This window comes from Schistocerca cancellata, chromosome 3 (genome assembly GCF_023864275.1).
Source record: "Schistocerca cancellata isolate TAMUIC-IGC-003103 chromosome 3, iqSchCanc2.1, whole genome shotgun sequence".
Classification (NCBI taxonomy): domain Eukaryota; kingdom Metazoa; phylum Arthropoda; class Insecta; order Orthoptera; family Acrididae; genus Schistocerca; species Schistocerca cancellata.
Window position 1 is genome coordinate 458485945 of NC_064628.1, and position 18350 is coordinate 458504294.

The 18350-nt window shown below is 38.3% G+C and overlaps 1 protein-coding gene across 1 annotated transcript in view; it reads right to left on the minus strand.

The window, feature by feature from the left end:
* Positions 1–479: 479 nt before the first annotated feature.
* The window catches only part of LOC126176747 (mitochondrial ornithine transporter 1-like), a 39404-nt gene continuing 21533 nt past the window's right edge, over positions 480–18350 (minus strand). Inside the window, exons 4-6 of the mRNA XM_049923916.1 lie at positions 15018–15198; positions 13841–13990; positions 480–1970 (exon numbers count right to left, since the gene is read on the minus strand). Coding sequence (XP_049779873.1) covers positions 1852–1970; positions 13841–13990; positions 15018–15198 — 450 coding nt within the window. The 3' untranslated portion in view covers positions 480–1851. The remainder of the gene's footprint in view (positions 1971–13840; positions 13991–15017; positions 15199–18350) is intronic.

The following is an 18350-nucleotide window of genomic DNA, read 5'->3' on the forward strand; positions in this document are numbered from 1 at the left end:
AAAAGTATGCCATTATGCCAGAACATACTCACTACATAGAATAAATATTATAAATTTTTGTTAATTGTGTGTATGTCTGGTGTAGAGATCAGTGGCATATATCTGAATAGTAATGCAGTCAACCAAGCCTCTCAAAAATTGGTACTTAAATTTCAAGCCAAAACTTCTGCTCAAAGAAAATTACATTAACAGTCAATATGGACGTGTTGGTGCCACACAGACCACCTATAACAAGAAACAATAGCCAAACAGAAATAACCCTTATAAACATGTGCCCACTGAATAGTTTTGCAGTTGCAAATAAGTAGACAGAAAAATTTTTGAGTTCACATGCAATGAAAATCAACAATAAATAGCATAATATTGTAGCATTGTTCACTGTAACAGAAAACAAATCTGAAATTTTTCATAAAATTTCCATTTTAACATTTATGCACTTTTTAAGCATTTAATTAAAACTATAAATTTACTTGTGAAAAAGAGTTTAATATACGAAAACATCCTTGGAAACTGAAGATTATACCATGATCTAGTATTTCTCTTTCAAACATGTCAAGAATAAATGCTCTTTATAAACCTTATCTAGTTTCCTGCAGGTATATATCTTAAAAATTAATGCCCATATATTTATGAATGAAGATGCAGGTGACACTAATCACTAATAGTTACATTTGGGTAACATGTTTCACACACACACACACAATTTTCCCAGATACAAGTGTTGTACACAGGCATTGCATACTCATCCATCAGTGACAGATAAATATTATTTTTAGAATACATATGATGACGTGCAAATTTATGGTTAGAAAACAAAACAAACAAAAAATGGAACACAAAACATGGAGATACGCACAACTGCTAAACCATCATTTTCATTCTTCACTATATAACAACTCCTGACATAAAACTGCTTACAAACTAAAAGTGGAAATATATGCAACTGAAATTAAAGAGTGGGACAATAAATACAGAAACTTATAATTAATTAGGCAATCCAATAAATGATAGCTTAGATAAACATGCTTCATACTTTGACAATATATTATCAGTAAATGATGGGCAATTTAAATGATAACAGACTACTTATGATTATTTCTACTTTCTTTTTGATTTGTAATTAATACTTAATAAACATACACAAAGGATGGAAAAATACCTTGTATTAGCATATTGTTACAAGATTTCTTTCTGTCAAGTACTGAGTAAAGTATTGGTCCAGTCATATGACCACACTGTATCAATAACCCCTGTGTTATAATATTTACCCTTATCTCCACAAAAACAGTCACAATTTACCAGTCTTGCAGTGTTCACATGAATACTTATATGCATGCTTAATTTTATTGCATTTATAAACAAAATTTTTAAGTTTTCTACTTAAATTAAGTCTCCTGTAATTAGCAATATTATGAAAAGGATAGATTCCACTCACCATGTAGACAAGATGTTGAGTCACAGACAGGCAAAACAAAAACTGCTAAACATGTGAGCTTTCAGCCAAAAGGCCTTCTTCTTTTGGCTAAAAGCTCACACATTTAGCAGCCTTTTTGTTGTGCCTGTCTGCAACTCAGCATCTCCTCTATACAGTAAGTAGCACTCTATCCTCTTCATAAAATTGTCATTATTCCATCTTGGATTTTCTCTTGTGGTTTACATTTTAAAAACCTATTACATTTGCACTGTCAGTATCAAAAGATTAAGAGCTCCACTGCAACCAATATTCAGTATTACTGCTCCAAACTATTCTCTAAGCAGTTTTCCATTGGCAACTTGTATAACTATGAGGACAAAATCTGTGGAAGTGATTTTGCCATTATGCAATAAAAACATTCAAATCTACCGTACTGTTCATTCTAAAAGTTTAAGCAACATCTTTTTACTATTTTCATACACTAGAAATAAAGTAGCACAGGCTGGTATTGTTCTGACAAGAGATGGTTGCAAGCCATTGTACAAGGCAGAAATCCCTGAAAAATAGCAAAAGACACATGGAAAATACCTTAAATTTATATAAATACCAGTAGGTTCATTTTGGTCTATTTTACTAGTAATAAGTACTTCAATAAACAATGCCATACAAATTAACAAAAATTAGACTAAACTCAAGAATTTAGTGACTCACAAATTTATTTTACATAACATGAAGATAGAAATCTACTACCACATCTATACACTCAAATAAGGCTTGGCAGAGGGTCTTTCCCATTGCACAGTATCTTATGTTTCCTTCCTGTTCTGTTCACAAGTGGTACACAAGTAGAATGACTACTTAAATGTCTCTATGTGCATAATAATTAATCTACTCTTGTCTTTGCAGTCCCTAGGGAGCAGTACACAGAGGAAAGTAGTATATTCCTAGATTCCTCTTGCAATACTGGTTCATTAAATTTTGTAAGTAGGCTTTTGTGGAGTAGATGAGTGATACAAAAGACAAATATAAGACAACAAGAAGCAACACCAATAGTTGCTCTCTGCTTTTCTGATACTGCTAAAATTTCTATCTTCGAGACTTAGTTGAAGAAAACAGTCATTTATACTTTTGGGGTCATGGGCAGAAAATAAACATATTGCTGGAAAGTATATATATCTGATCACTAGAACCTGTATGGCAGTTCAAGAAAGTGCAATAGTTAGGATGTTCAACTCATACTCAGAGATTGTCTTCTTAGAGTGGTGAAGAAGTTTGTGAGATTTGTTACTACTCTGGAGCTCTGCAGGACCATCCACGTCTTCCAGGCCAATGGACATTAACTAGAAAAAGAGCAGTCCATAAGAAAGGCCAGGAAGAGCAGAGGTAGAGGGAACTCATTAGGTGTGGTGAAACCACTTCCTCTAAAAGAATGAATTTTGAAATGAAACAGAGATAGAGATGTTTGTCAGCCATGTCAAAAGATAGCTCCTGTAGGTGTAAGAGGCCCTGAAATAAAATCCTCAGTCCCCCTGGTTGGGGGTTTTGTGGCTGGTGGGTATTAAAATACACTTGTCTTGACCCAGTTTCATTACACCCACTTCGGATGTTGCAGTTTATTTGTCAGCTGTTCTTGAGGCTCAGTCTTGTAAAGAATGTAACCATCTTATACTGATTCTATTATTCAAGTCTTTCTCTAAGTCTGCAAATGCTAAGAGAGTATCCTTGCTCATCTTCAAACTACCCTCCATTTACAAATGCACTGTCAGAATTATTGCTCTGGTACCTTTTCATTCCTTGGAGCCAAAAAGTCTTTTGCAGCACAGCTTTAATTTTTTTTCTTCATATTATCCTGCTTAGCAATTTACAAGTATGACTTGTCAGACTAATCATCCAACAGTTTTCACATTAATCCACATGTGCCTGTTTTGGTAATGTGATGATAAGACTTCACAGGAAATTCAATGGTAAGTCACTTCTTCCGTAGATTACCGACATCAACTCAAATAGTAATCTAATTCCCACACCTCCCACACAATTCAGTAGCCCCGAAGGTATATCATCGATTCCTGATGACTTGGGTGCTTGTTCATCACCATCTTGAAATACAAATTCGTACATGACACACTGACTGTAAGGCTGGAAAATGGGTCAAAGGATTCTGTCCTGATACTGCACAGTCCTCAAGTTACCATCTGTGATACCAGCATAAAACATGACTCCTAAATCCATGGGGCTGCATACACCTGAGACATGTGTAAGTACATGCCCTTCTCCACAACTTTCAATACTCTTTAGCCACAAGGCAAATCCTGGACTCTGTGAGGAGAGCCCAATGCCACTGATTCAGATTCCATTCCAGATGTTCCTCTGGCCATCATCTTAATGTACCATAGTGGATGAGGGTTTAAACTGTTGAGCATAATGGTAGTCTAGAGGGCAAACTGATGGTATGGAGATGAAGGATTACTGATTGCATGAACACTACCCTTCTAATTGGTGCAAAACTATTTTTGTGCAGTTTATGTCAATGTCTCCAGATCGATTCAGCAAAGGCAGTTCAGTTGTCTTCACTCACTGTTGTATAACTTAGAGGAATCTGATCTATGGTGTAATCTTCACATGTGCTAGTTTTTCCAAACAGATGTTTGGTGTCTATATCACATTCTAAGTAAATAAGGCATATACATGGACAAGCAGCATTTGGCAGGCACCATCAATTTATCAGTGCCAAATAACCAGAGTCCTTCTTAGGGAACATAAATTGTTATAGTCATTCCAGTTTTGCACCACCCTCATGACTTGAGTGATTTCCCAATACTGTTTCGACTACGCAAAATTGCTACATACAGTCAGCTGTTTACTAATGGAACTAAAAGTAAAACTGCACTCTCAGCACAGTTCAGTATGTCTTCAATCATGAACAGGTCAGTTTGGCCTGAATACACTGGTCAATCTGGCAACATGCCTTGAAGAGTCACACTGGTGTGCACTGTCACTTTATGGCAAGAAGAGTTTTGTGTGTGTGAAATTGCCCATCAAATTGGTGAACGCCACAGTGATGTCATTCAGAAATTCTGTCACTACTGTGAGACACCAAAACTTCAAAGATCTGCCTCATCATAGTCACCTGTGGTCAACACCAGCTGATGATTTCTAACTCCAAATTAAGGCTCATAGGAACCTCAAAGATAATGCTACTGAACTGCATGTTGCCTGGGAGAGCTATGTCAATGCAGACCATATGGAACTGTCTCAACCAATCAGTTTGACCTCTAGGTGCCCATTATGAACAACGTTACAAACATCCCAGCACCATGTTGCATGATGGCGGAAGGTGGGCAAGGGAACACATGGAATGGAAGTGGGATCAATGGCATCAGGTTCTCTTCAGCAACAAGTGCAGGACCTGTCTGATGCCTGATTATCATCACAGAAGAGTGTGGAGGCAGTCACACACTAGTACATGTCTGGAGGGTCAGTCCCACAAGTTCTGTAAGGAAATGAGTTGGTCACATTTTAGAACAGTATCGTGTACGGATGTTGGATGCCTCTCATTGCTGTTGAGGCTCATTTGAAGGCTGTGCTGTACTGAAACATGATTCCCAAGCCTACTTTTTAGCCCTGCAGTCAACATTTTGATAATGTGTGTGTACCCCATGCCCACCTTGTGAACACTTTCCTCTAGGAAGCAGGAATCAGTCAATTCAATGGTATCTGCTGACATGAACTCAATTGAGCCTGCTTGAACCAGAAGAAACTTGCAGCATATCATTGCAGGAACCCTCTTCACACATGGGATGATCTCTGGATGGCTGCCACTGAGGAGTGGGGCAGGCTTGAGAATCAACATCTTCATCAGCTTGTGAACAACATGCGATGGAGGATCCGACTTGCTACAATGTATACAGCAGAGCAACACAGTATCAAATGCTACCCAGCAGCACATTTTTATTTCATACATGTGTCACAACTTTCTTTCTGATTTTCTTGATTAAATTTAGCTGGCAAAGGATTAATGGCACAATGCAGTATAATGATAGTCAACTGTTAGAATGGTATACAGGTTAAAGATTCTACAATTTCCATATCTTCCATTAATGTATGCCTCGGCTCATTCCACAGTCCTTGATGGGATCCTAGGAACATGACAAATGATGCAATCAGTCAATAAATTGATCAGTCAATGAAAATGAATGAATGAATGCACTTTTGAACAGGTTTCTTTTATTTTGATTAATGATTTGTTTTTATTTCACAAAGGCATTCCTTTTTTAAGTTTCCTTGAATCTAAGTCCACACATTTTTGGAGACTTTTTGAAGACATGAAAGTGGTGCAAAACGTTTTTGAGCAGTTTACATGCTCAACATATGACCAGTTCGGTAGATGGTGCTTCTCAGTATGAAGTCAAAGGAGTTTTATGACAATGAAATCTCAATGCCTCCAAACACCTATAGATTAAACCAAGATGAAGTAGATCTCATGTACTGAAGGACAGGAACCATCAAGCATTTAATATTGTCCAAGAAAAATTAATACCGGACGGAAAGAGATACATACACACATCTTTATGATCTGTGGTTTCACTTGTAATGCAATGGAAACTGCTGGTCATTTTTGGACATGCTGCAATATACACAATAAAATTTCACAATACTTTCAATGATGGGCACTATATCTCAGTGTCTGAATCTACAAGATTCACTTCAAATTAATCACCAACACCCAAACAATGAAGCTTTGTCGTGAGTCCCCATAGACCTTGGCTCTCTATTCAAGCAGTCTATGAAATTTGTCATTAAAAATATATCACTTTTTCAAACCAACGGCTCCATTAATGGAATCAATACTAGAAATAAGAAAAATCTTCACAAGGATTTAAAGTCACTTACTCTTGTACAAAAAGGTGTGATTATTCAGAAACACACATTTTCAGTAACTTGCCAGCAGCCATAAAAAGCTTGGTGATAGATCCAATATCCAAACACCCCAACTTATGGGTATGCCATTCACCTGAACTGTAGCCACTTTCTGGGCACATCTTGACCATTGGAATCTAACCAAAAACTCTTATGTGAGAAAACAGCCTTCAGTTCTCATCACAGATATTGATGAAGCATTAAGATCAAAGATGTTTACAACATCTAATGATGACACATTCAAGTAGATGACTAAGATTTTCAAGCAATATATGTCGTAGACCACAGGAGAGATATACACTGAGGCTAGGCTGACCCTCCTTGTGTACTCTCAATGACCACAGCCTCACTGACCACCTACATGTCAGGCAACCTCACTCTCACTCTCACTCCTCACTCTCTCTCACTCTCTCTCTCTCTCTCTCTCTCTCTCTCTCTCACACACACACACACACACACACACACACACACACACACACACACACACACACACACACATACAGAGAGAGAGAGAGAGAGAGAGAGAGAGAGAGAGAGAGAGAGAAGAGAGAGAGAGAGAGAGAGAGAGCCATATCGTCGCTAGGCAATGAAAACCTCGTAACTCCATCTGACAATGAAATCCACGTAACTGCATTACCAAATGTAGAAAATTATGCCACATAGGCTGTTGAACCCCCCCATGAACCATGGACCTCGCCGTTGGTGGGGAGGCTTGCGTGCCTCAGCGATACAGATGGCCGTACCGTAGGTGCAACCACAACGGAGGGGTATCTGTTGAGAGGCCAGACAAACATGTGGTTCCTGAAGAGGGGCAGCAGCCTTTTCAGTAGTTGCAGGGGCAACAGTCTGGATGATTGACTGATCTGGCCTTGTAACATTAACCAAAACAGCCTTGCTGTGCTGGTACTGCGAATGGCTGAAAGCAAGGGGAAACTACAGCCATAATTTTTTCCGAGGACATGCAGCTCTACTGTATGATTAAATGATGATGGCGTCCTCTTGGGTAAAATATTCCGGAGGTAAAATAGTCCCCCATTTGGATCTCCGGGCGGGGACTACTCAGGAGGACGTCGTTATCAGGAGAAAGAAAACTGGCGTTCTACGGATCGGAGCGTGGAATGTAAGATCCCTTAATCGGGCAGGTAGGTTAGAAAATTTAAAAAGGGAAATGGATAGGTTAAAGTTAGATATAGTGGGAATTAGTGAAGTTCGGTGGCAGGAGGAACAAGACTTTTGGTCAGGTGATTACAGGGTTATAAATACAAAATCAAATAGGGGTAATGCAGGAGTAGGTTTAATAATGAATAAAAAAATAGGAGTGCGGGTTAGCTACTACAAACAGCATAGTGAACACATTATTGTGGCCAAGATAGACACAAAGCCCTTGCCTACTACAGTAGTACAAGTTTATATGCCAACTACCTCTGCAGATGATGAAGAAATAGATGAAATGTATGACGAGATAAAAGAAATTATTCAGGTAGTGAAGGGAGACGAAAATTTAATAGTCATGGGTGACTGGAATTCGTCAGTAGGAAAAGGGAGAGAAGGAAACATAGTAGGTGAATATGGATTGGGGGGAAGGAATGAAAGAGGAAGCCGCCTTGTAGAATTTTGCACAGAGCATAACTTAATCATAGCCAACACTTGGTTCAAGAATCATAAAAGAAGGTTGTATACTTGGAAGAATCCTGGAGATACTAAAAGGTATCAGATAGATTATATAATGGTAAGACAGAGATTTAGGAACCAGGTTTTAAATTGTAAGACATTTCCTGGGGCAGATGTGGATTCTGACCACAATCTATTGGTTATGAACTGCAAATTGAAACTAAAGAAACTGCAAAAAGGTGGGAATTTAAGGAGATGGGACCTGGATAAACTGAAAGAACCAGAGGTTGTAGAGAGTTTCAGGGAGAGCATAAGGGAACAATTGACAGGAATGGGGGAAAGAAATACAGTAGAAGAAGAATGGGTAGCTCTGAGGGATGAAGTAGTGAAGGCAGCAGAGGATCAAGTAGGTAAAAAGACGAGGGCTAATAGAAATCCTTGGGTAACAGAAGAAATATTGAATTTAATTGATGAAAGGAGAAAATATAAAAATGCAATAAATGAAGCAGGCAAAAAGGAATACAAACGTCTCAAAAATGATATCGACAGGAAGTGCAAAATGGCTAAGCAAGGATGGCTAGAGGACAAATGTAAGGATGTAGAGGCTTGTCTCACTAGGGGTAAGATAGATACTGCCTACAGGAAAATTAAAGAGACCTTTGGAGAGAAGAGAACAACTTGTATGAATATCAAGAGCTCAGATGACAACCCAGTTCTAAGCAAAGAAGGGAAGGCAGAAAGGTGGAAGTAGTATATAGAGGGTTTATACAAGGGCGATGTACTTGAGGACAATATTATGGAAATGGAAGAGGATGTAGATGAAGACGAAATGGGAGATAAGATACTGCATGAAGAGTTTGACAGAGCACTGAAAGACCTGAGTCGAAACAAGGCCCCGGGAGTAGACAACATTCCATTTGAACTACTGATGGCCTCGGGAGAGCCAGTCATGACAAAACTCTACCATCTGGTGAGCACGATGTATGAGACAGGCGAAATACCCTCAGACTTCAAGAAGAATATAATAATTCCAATCCCAAAGAAAGCTGGTGTTGACAGATGTGAAAATTACCGAACTATCAGTTTAATAAGTCACAGCTGCAAAATACTAACGCGAATTCTTTACAGACGAATGGAAAAACTGGTAAAGCCGACCTCGGGGGAGATCAGTTTGGATTCCGTAGAAATGTTGGAACACGTGAGGCAATACTGACCTTACGACTTATCTTAGAAGAAAGATTAAGAAAAGGCAAACCTACGTTTCTAGCATTTGTAGACTTAGAGAAAGCTTTTGACAATGTTAACTGGAATACTCTCTTTCAAATTCTGAAGGTGGCAGGGGTAAAATACAGGGAGCGAAAGGCTATTTACAGTTTGTACAGAAACCAGATGGCAGTTATAAGAGTCGAGGGGCATGAAAGGGAAGCAGTGGTTGGGAAAGGAGTAAGACAGGGTTGTAGCCTCTCCCCGATGTTATTCAATCTGTATATTGAGCAAGCAGTAAAGGAAACAAAAGAAAAATTCGGAGTAGGTATTAAAATTCATGGAGAAAAAATAAAAACTTTGAGGTTTGCCGATGACATTGTAATTCTGTCAGAGACAGCAAAGGACTTGGAAGAGCAGTTGAACGGAATGGACAGTGTCTTGAAAGGAGGATATAAGATGAACATCAACAAAAGCAAAACGAGGATAATGGAATGTAGTCAAATTAAGTCGGGTGAATTAGATTAGGAAATGAGACACTTAAAGTAGTAAAGGAGTTTTGCTATTTAGGGAGTAAAATAACCGATGATGGTCGAAGTAGAGAGGATATAAAATGTAGATTGGCAATGGCAAGGAAAGCGTTTCTCAAGATGAGGAATTTGTTAACATCGAGTATAGATTTAAGTGTCAGGAAGTCGTTTCTGAAAGTATTTGTATGGAGTGTAGCCATGTATGGAAGTGAAACATGGACGATAACTAGTTTGGACAAGAAGAGAATAGAAGCTTTTGAAATGTGGTGCTACAGAAGAATGCTGAAGATAAGGTGGGTAGATCACGTAACTAATGAGGAGGTATTGAATAGGATTGGGGAGAAGAGAAGTTTGTGGCACAACTTAACTAGAAGAAGGGATCGGTTGGTAGGACATGTTTTGAGGCATCAAGGGATCACAAATTTAGCATTGGAGGGCAGTGTGGAGGGTAAAAATCGTAGAGGGAGACCAAGAGATGAATACACTAAGCAGATTCAGAAGGATGTGGGTTGCAGTAGATACTGGGAGATGAAGAAGCTTGCACAGGATAGAGTAGCATGGAGAGCTGCATCAAACCAGTCTCAGGACTGAAGACCACAACAACAACAGGCTGTTGAAACCTTCCTTCTTCGAGTTGAACGGTGTTGCCATCTAGCGGCAATAATGAAAAACTCACATCTCCAGCGATATGTAGTTTGTGCTGTAAACCTCGCATCTCCGATAATTGCCATTGTTAGTGTGCAGGGCGAACACATACTCCGAGATCAAAACGTTTTCTGATGTGATAGTAACTTTTTTGACTGACAGACCCAACACTGCTTTATTGCTACAAGTACGTGTTAGTATTTCTAGGTATTTTAATATACAGAATTAATAATGACCTCGTTAAATACAATGTTGACTTACGAGTTTTTCATCGCGCGTAAAGCAGACTGCACTCGGTACATACGAGGTTCTAATTTTAGAACTGAACAGAATCCTATACATTCTACAGTAACTACTTTGTTTTCAGCTATGGGTAAAAAGAGTAAATTCACTCTTCACCTTGTGAAACAAGCCGACAACGGATCATATCGTATAAAATCACCGGAAGAAGATTCTAGTCAGGTTCCTCCTTGTCCTGTACCAAAAGAAAGGGTAGACCTACAAAATTAAGGTAAACCGTAGTTTATATTGTTGTAGCTGGAAGTAAGATCCTTGTTTGGAAGTTGAGGTGATTAAATTATTTAAATGTTATTAATGACATTATGGTTTACACTACAGATAATGCGGAAAAAGAAGCCAATACAGAGGTGAATTCCACTTCTGAGTTTGAAAGTCTTTTTGAACACAGCAGCGAGGATGATATCTCCAGTGGCAGTAGTGATGCGTACGATCCAGATAAAAACAAAAATGACCATAGCAGTAACAACAGCACGGAAGACGACGATGACGAAGTTGATGTGGGACTAAAAAGCACTAAGCAGCGCCGTAAAAGGAAAAGCAATCAATCACTTCAAAGTTTGCAGAAAGAAAAAAGTATGAGGGAACAGGATTATTTAGGAATGCAAAATGATGAATTTGGCAAGAAGAGACCAACAATGAGCAGAAGTAGGAGGGAAATGAAACCACAATGTACTTGTCAACATTCTTCCTTAAATTGGAACAGGAATTGCAAGGATATTACAGAAGAGCAGAGACAGCTAATATTTAATCATTTCTGGCAGGATATGTCTTGGGGTGAAAGAAAAATTTTTATTAGAAGCCATGTCTACTACATTCCAGTTAAAAGACGCAGAAATAATTCAGAATCTAATAAATCTCACCGTTCTAACACACTATATTACAATTTTGTAATAGAAGGACAGAGAAAAACTGTCTGCAAGACTATGTTTCTGAATACTTTGTGCTTAGGTGAATGGAGTGTCAGAACATGGGCATCTAGTGCATCAGGAATAACGCTTGCAGAAGGGCCTGAAATGCAGGAGAGACCAACGAAAGTTTCAGGTGGACGACAATCAGCATCAGATTTTTTTGCAGAGTTGCCGAAACTAGAATCGCATTACTGCCGTCGTTCTTCCACAAAACTCTACTTGGAATCTAACTGGCAGAGTAAATCAGAACTACATAGGGAATATATACAATTTTGCAAGAAAAGAGGACAAATCCCAGCTGCTTACAAACAGTTCTGCGAGGTATTCGATGAAAATAATCTTAACTTATTTTCACCTAAAAAGGACCAGTGCGATCTTTGTTGTTCTCACCAGACAGGCAATCTCTCAGACAATGAATACTCTTTGCATATGGCCCGAAAAACTGAGGCAAGGGAAGCGAAAAATAGTGATAAATTAGGATCAGCTAGAGTGTTTACAATGGACCTTCAAGCACTTCTCCTTTCTCCCAGACTAAAAGCATCTGCACTGTACTATAAAAGCAAACTGAAGGTCCACAACTTTACCATCTATGATTTAAAAAGTAACGATGGTTATTGTTACGTTTGGCACGAAAGTGAAGGTGGACTAACAGCTTCGGAATTTGCCAGTATACTCGTGCATTTTATAGAAACGTACGTCCAAAATGATTCAGAAGCTATTTTCTATAGCGACGGATGCACATATCAGATTCGAAACTCAGTCATGAGTAATGTACTGGCTTATCTCGCCAATCAGAAAGGCATTAAAATAGTGCAAAAATTTCTGGTGAAAGGTCACACTCAAATGGAGTGTGATTCTATGCACTCCACCATAGAAAGGAAGTTAAAAAACAGACACATTTATACTCCTGCTGGCTATGTAGAAGTTTGTGCTACCGCAAGACAAAGTCCTAGACCTTACGTTGTCAATTATTTGGACCACACGTTTTTCAAGTCCTATGATAAACTCTCGTTGTATTCGTCTATCCAACCAGAATCAAAAATTGGGGATCCAACATTGACTAATATCCGGTGTCTCAAGTATGATCCCTCTGGAAAAATGGAATATAAATTGAAATTCAGCGATATATGTGCATTCATTTTATGACACACTGCCTCACATTTGTAATGAGAGAACATGTCCGTGTCTAAAAAAATGCAGCCGAAAATAAACTTGTTTACAGCCACCTGTGACTGTCAGTGTAGCAGCAATAGTAACAATAATAAATGTTAATAAACTGCACAAATGTTTACAGTAAGAAAAGGTTAATTAAAGCTAACAACATTGTTTCTATGTTTTTTAAACACTGTAATTTATTAACATCCAGATTCCAATATTTTGATCAAAGTGAAATTATCCATTTCACTTTATATCTGTAACAATGTATCGTTACAGACATTTCATAATACACAAATAATGCACAATTTAAGTAAGTTTTTTTAAAAAAATTCATTTCAATTCTTAACCGTGCACTCATTACATGCCTCTTATCTCCATCACTACCAAAAAAAATAACTGTGCAAACCTCGTAACTCCAAAAGCCGGCAGACAATTTGAAGTGCATAATAAAGTCTTATGTACCAATGACCGGATCCATATTGTGTAGCAGAAACCACGACATTTGACTAATCAGGTCCTCATGTGATTTCTATAATTAGTTTTTTGTTTCTCCTGTAAAATTTGACCAATTTGAGTTACGAGGTTTTCATTGCCTAGCGACGATATACATGTTGCATCCAACATCAGCTGCAACCATCTCCCTGCAGATACATGAAATGAATTCTAGTCTGCACAACTTTGAACAGTGTCTGGGTTGATTTAAGTTATAGTGCTGAAGGTAACCACATTTTCACTGTTTCATTTAAGGCATCAGAAGACTCCAAAAACATACTTCAATAATTATGAGTGCCCCACTTCTCCACAGTGGTTTTTGCATTCCATAAAATGATTTCTCCTAACAAGTAGACATCTGTTCACATTGTGTTCCCCACTCTTCCAAGTCTACATAAATTACTTCATCCTCAAAATGTGCATAAAGCAATGACACTTATTTTTAGAGCCTCTGACTGTAATGCATTAAATAATTGTTGGTTCTGATATGATGTCTTTCTCATTTTTTTAACATTTAACTAAACTTCAGTACTTTACTCACTGCATTTTCATCCATTTTTAAACTTCACACAACAATTTGTTCACTTCAAATACCTTTTGAACTTCCAATGAACAAATGTAATTTGTACTGCATACTAAAATAATAAAACTTCAAAACAAACCTTCTTGACGGGCCACCCTTAAGGCAACAGATATCATGGGTTCTTTCAGACCGCCAACCTGTATTCTTGATTTTACAGCATCCACAGGAAACACAACAAGCCAAAAAACAAAACCACCTGTAGCACCAGCAACCATTGTACGTACAGCTCCTGTAACACAAATTTCACATTAATAAGTTCTATCATGTGTGACATAAAATACATACGATGCATGTAGATTTACAAGGTCTGTTCAAAAAATTCCAGAAAATTCATAATTCCACACCAATGGCGTGTTGGAGCAAAATGCGACTGGCATCCCTGCACATGCTTGTGTTTAATGTGTAACTGCTGGAAGTTTCATTGTTGTATGTTTGTTAGTTATTGTTCAGCGCTGTGTTGAGTAGAACATTATGTAACACAGTTGGCAAATTTCAAGATGGCAGAGTTCAAGGAGCAGCATTTTGCATGAAACTCAAGAAAGCCTTTACAGACACAAAACTACAGGAAGCTGATTGTTATGAGTGCTTAAGCTGTACTTGGTGTTATGAATGGTTCACATGGTTTAAAAATGACCAGATGGAGGTTAAAGATGACCCTTTCCAGGATGCCCTGCGGTGTCTATCAAGGACACTCATGTCAGGAACATCAACAAAATTGGGTGTGCCAATCAAAGACTGACTGTCCGAGAGATTGCAGAAGAGTGTAATATTTCAGTTGGATTATATCATGCAATCTTGACACAGCATCTTGGAATGCATCATATTGCTGCCAAGTTCATCCCATTGCTCACGAGTAAAGACCAGAAAGACCTTTGCCTCATAATCAGTGAAGAGCACAAAAAATTAAACCACTGTGCTGCCTCATCTTCTGTACTCTTCAGACCTGGCCTCTGCAGACTTTTTTCTTTTCCTCCTTAAGTTGAAAACACCGTTGAAAGGATGAAGATTTGCAACAATACACTAGATTAAAAAAAATTCCAGACGGTGCTTTGCCTGATCCAGCAAGAGGGATACCAAGACTGTCTAAGGAAGTGGAAACGGCACTGGGAGCCGTGTATCAATTGTGGAGGAGAGCATTTCAAAGGAGACCATGCACAGTAAGTAAAAGGTAAGCATCAAAAAAATTTGTGGACAAGGTTCGGAAAGTTCTGAACAAACCCCGTATATTTGAAAGAAAATTATTTCAAACATCTTACCAATTTCATCCTTTGATTTCCCTGGAGGTGTGAGCAACTGACGAGCACCTTCATATCCTCCAAAAAAGAAGAAGTTGCCAAACATTTCTCGAGCCATAGTTGAAGTCAGACCTCTAAACAGGCCCATTGCTCCTTCATTTTTTATTATGTATTTCGTCATTTTTATGGGTCCATAGTTTTGCTTCAATGCAGACAATAAATAATTAATTGGGTGGCACTAATTTAGAGCTCAATATTTTTACACATACATCAATACAGTACTTGTGTCAGAAATTTTTATTTTTTTTCATAATGGTTCATAATGGTAACAAGAAAGATCAATGTAGATACAGAATCAATACAGATACTGGCAACAACTCTTTCCAACTATAAATATAAACAAATAGGTCTTGTTTTGCACTGACTCCCCATACTCTCCTCATATCTAGTTCATATATGTGTATGAAGTGTCATAGCTTTTATAATGATTCTCTCAATTTTTTTCCCCCAAATATTAGAGCAACTTTCACAATTGCCCTCCATGTTATGGATATTGCTAGAAGTTCCTTTATTAGTTGGAAGTTTAATAAGTCAGTGGCCTTTATACAAGCTCATGCCTTAATCACATTTCATTTTGCCTCAGGTATGGGGCATATTTGCATACACCCAAAGAAATTCAGTTGGATCTGTACATAAAAATTTCTTAGTGAACATCAGCAAGCAAACCAACTGAATCTGATATAGCAATCAACGAAATTGCACCAAAGTATAGTATCAACTACATATCACTAAGGTCAGTGACATTGCTAGCATTTTCAGATTACTGTAAAAGAGAAAACCATGGTGCTTGTACTGCAGGAATGACAAACACCAGACTACAATTTTCTGAGATACTTCCGAGTAGATGCAGCATCTCTACAAGGCCATTTGCATGATCCAGTTTCAAGTACTGTTTACCTGTCTGGGCCATATGATTGAAGGGTCCACAAGAACTGAAACAAGAGCTATGTAATTTGCAGAATGTATGTTTGGCCATTTTGAGTGCTATATAAAAATGCTTGAGTAACTACAATGTCATACTCTATGAGAAAGGTGTTGTATAGTCTGTCGGTAAACTTATGAAGGAGTAGCCACATGAGAGAGCAGCCAGATCCCAACTCTGCCTACTCAGTTACATCACAAGGTACTTCTAAAAGCTGTTTCACGACATTGTACTGGCCCTTCCATGGCATACGCTTTAAATCAGGGACAATAGAGTGAGCAGATATGCCTGAGCAGTGTTTATCTTTTGCTATATGAGCAAACACAATATGGAATACAAAAGATGATTGCCTTCATCTGAAACATGATATAGCACTGATTTCATTAACATAGGAATGAAAGACATAAATCAGGGTTCATACATATACTACAAATACAGAACAGATACATGTTCATCTGCATGCATGTTTGTCTACGATCTCCTCCTAAACCGATTCACATGTTCCAACACGATTTTCAACGCAACATGGTTCAATTATTCTGTAAAATTGAAGTGTTATTCCTTCATTGTGGGTCTGCACAAGTATAGTTTTCTTTGACGGGCTGCACTGAAATACAATTCTTATGAGGAGTGCTCAAAAAATAACAGGGAAATGGTAACTTCGCATGCTGTATTAGTAAAATTCATGCAACTTTTTCAGCATTATGTTGGTAAACACATCTGAAAAGTATCTGTACAATGATAGGCATATTGAGTATTTAGTCTGTTGTCAGCTGTCAACAAGGTAACGTGTTTTGGTGGTAACGGTGATTATTTACTTTTTATAAAAATGGATCAGAGAATTTTTGTTAAATTTTGCTATTAGAATGAAATAAAGTGCATCAAAGTTTCAGAAATGTTAAATATTATTTTCAGCGACATTGCTGTGAGTAAAACAAGGGTTTATGAGTGGTACAAGCATTTCAAAGGAGGTTGTGAAGACATTGAGGATGACAAGTGCCCTGGACGCCCCAGCATATCAACCAGTCATACCCTGGAAAAAGTGAAAGAGACAACTATGACTGATCACTCAATCATAATCAGAGTAATCATTGATGATGCTGGCTTGTCAACAAAAAGGTGGTGAATTCATAATGTTCAGGAGTCACCAGGTGAAATCAACATCAATGCAGACCTACTGAAACAGGTCATAGCAGGTAATGAAATATGTGTTTACTAATATAACATTGAAACTAAAACTCAATCGTCCTAGTGGGAGCATTCTGCCAAGGCCAAAAGAAGCCGACAAATACAGTCAAATATGAAGGTTATGCTAACAGTGTTCTTCGATTTGAACAGTGCTGTGTACCATAAGTTCTTGCCACAAGGTAAAATGATCCACCCAAGTTTCATTAATACAAAACAACTTTCTGCCTCGCTCTCTTAACTTCCTTACTTGTATCAACTATTTGCATTGCTAGTAAATTACATCAGTTCAGTCTACCAGAATCTTTTCTTCACTTACAGATCTCTTCCAGATAAATCCCATTGCACAGTGTCTTGTGTAAACACCTATCTGCCCAGAAAAACGGAGTTTTTATTTTACAGCAATAAATAATTTGCAAAGTGTCAGCACTATTTTTTTATTTATGTAGGAGCCCTAATTTTGTAAAACTGTCATTTAATGGTCTTTCATGGCAATTCCAGTAAACACTGTGATTTATTTTCACATTCTTTTCTAATGTGTCCTATTGCGCCAGTGATAACTTTTGCATTCATTGTAGTCCTTTCACTGGGACTGGTAGTACTAGTCAACAGTTCTTTTTGTGACAACTCTTTAATACAAGATGTAATTACATTAGAGGTGACCAAACACACTTTACTCAAACAGCTCTTCTTTGCACTGTGCATTATTTTCCTGCATTGTAGTATCTTTCTCCACCAGTTCTGAATAATTAAAAATATCACTAAAAAAAAAAAAAAATCTACTCACCAAGTGGCAGCAGGAGAACACACACATATAAAGATTAAGGAAATTTGCTAGCTTTCAGAGCCAGTAGCCCCTCCTCCTGGCAGAAGTCTTGACTAGGTCAGGGGTGTATTGTATTATATGTTAACTGGGGGCCTAGAAACAACGGAGGCTCTGTCCCCGCTGCAGCCGCAGTGGTCCACAACCCAATGACGACTAGCACAGTCCACTTCACCCCTCCGCTGCCCCACACCGAACCACTCTTTCAGGGTTACTGTGCGGTTCGGTCTCCAGTGGACCCTCCCCCCCCCCCCCCCCCTCCCGGGAACGTCTCACACACCAGACAAATGTAACCCCTATGTTTGCATGGTAGAGTAATGGTGTGGTGTACACGTACGTGGAGAACTTGTTTGCACAGCAATCG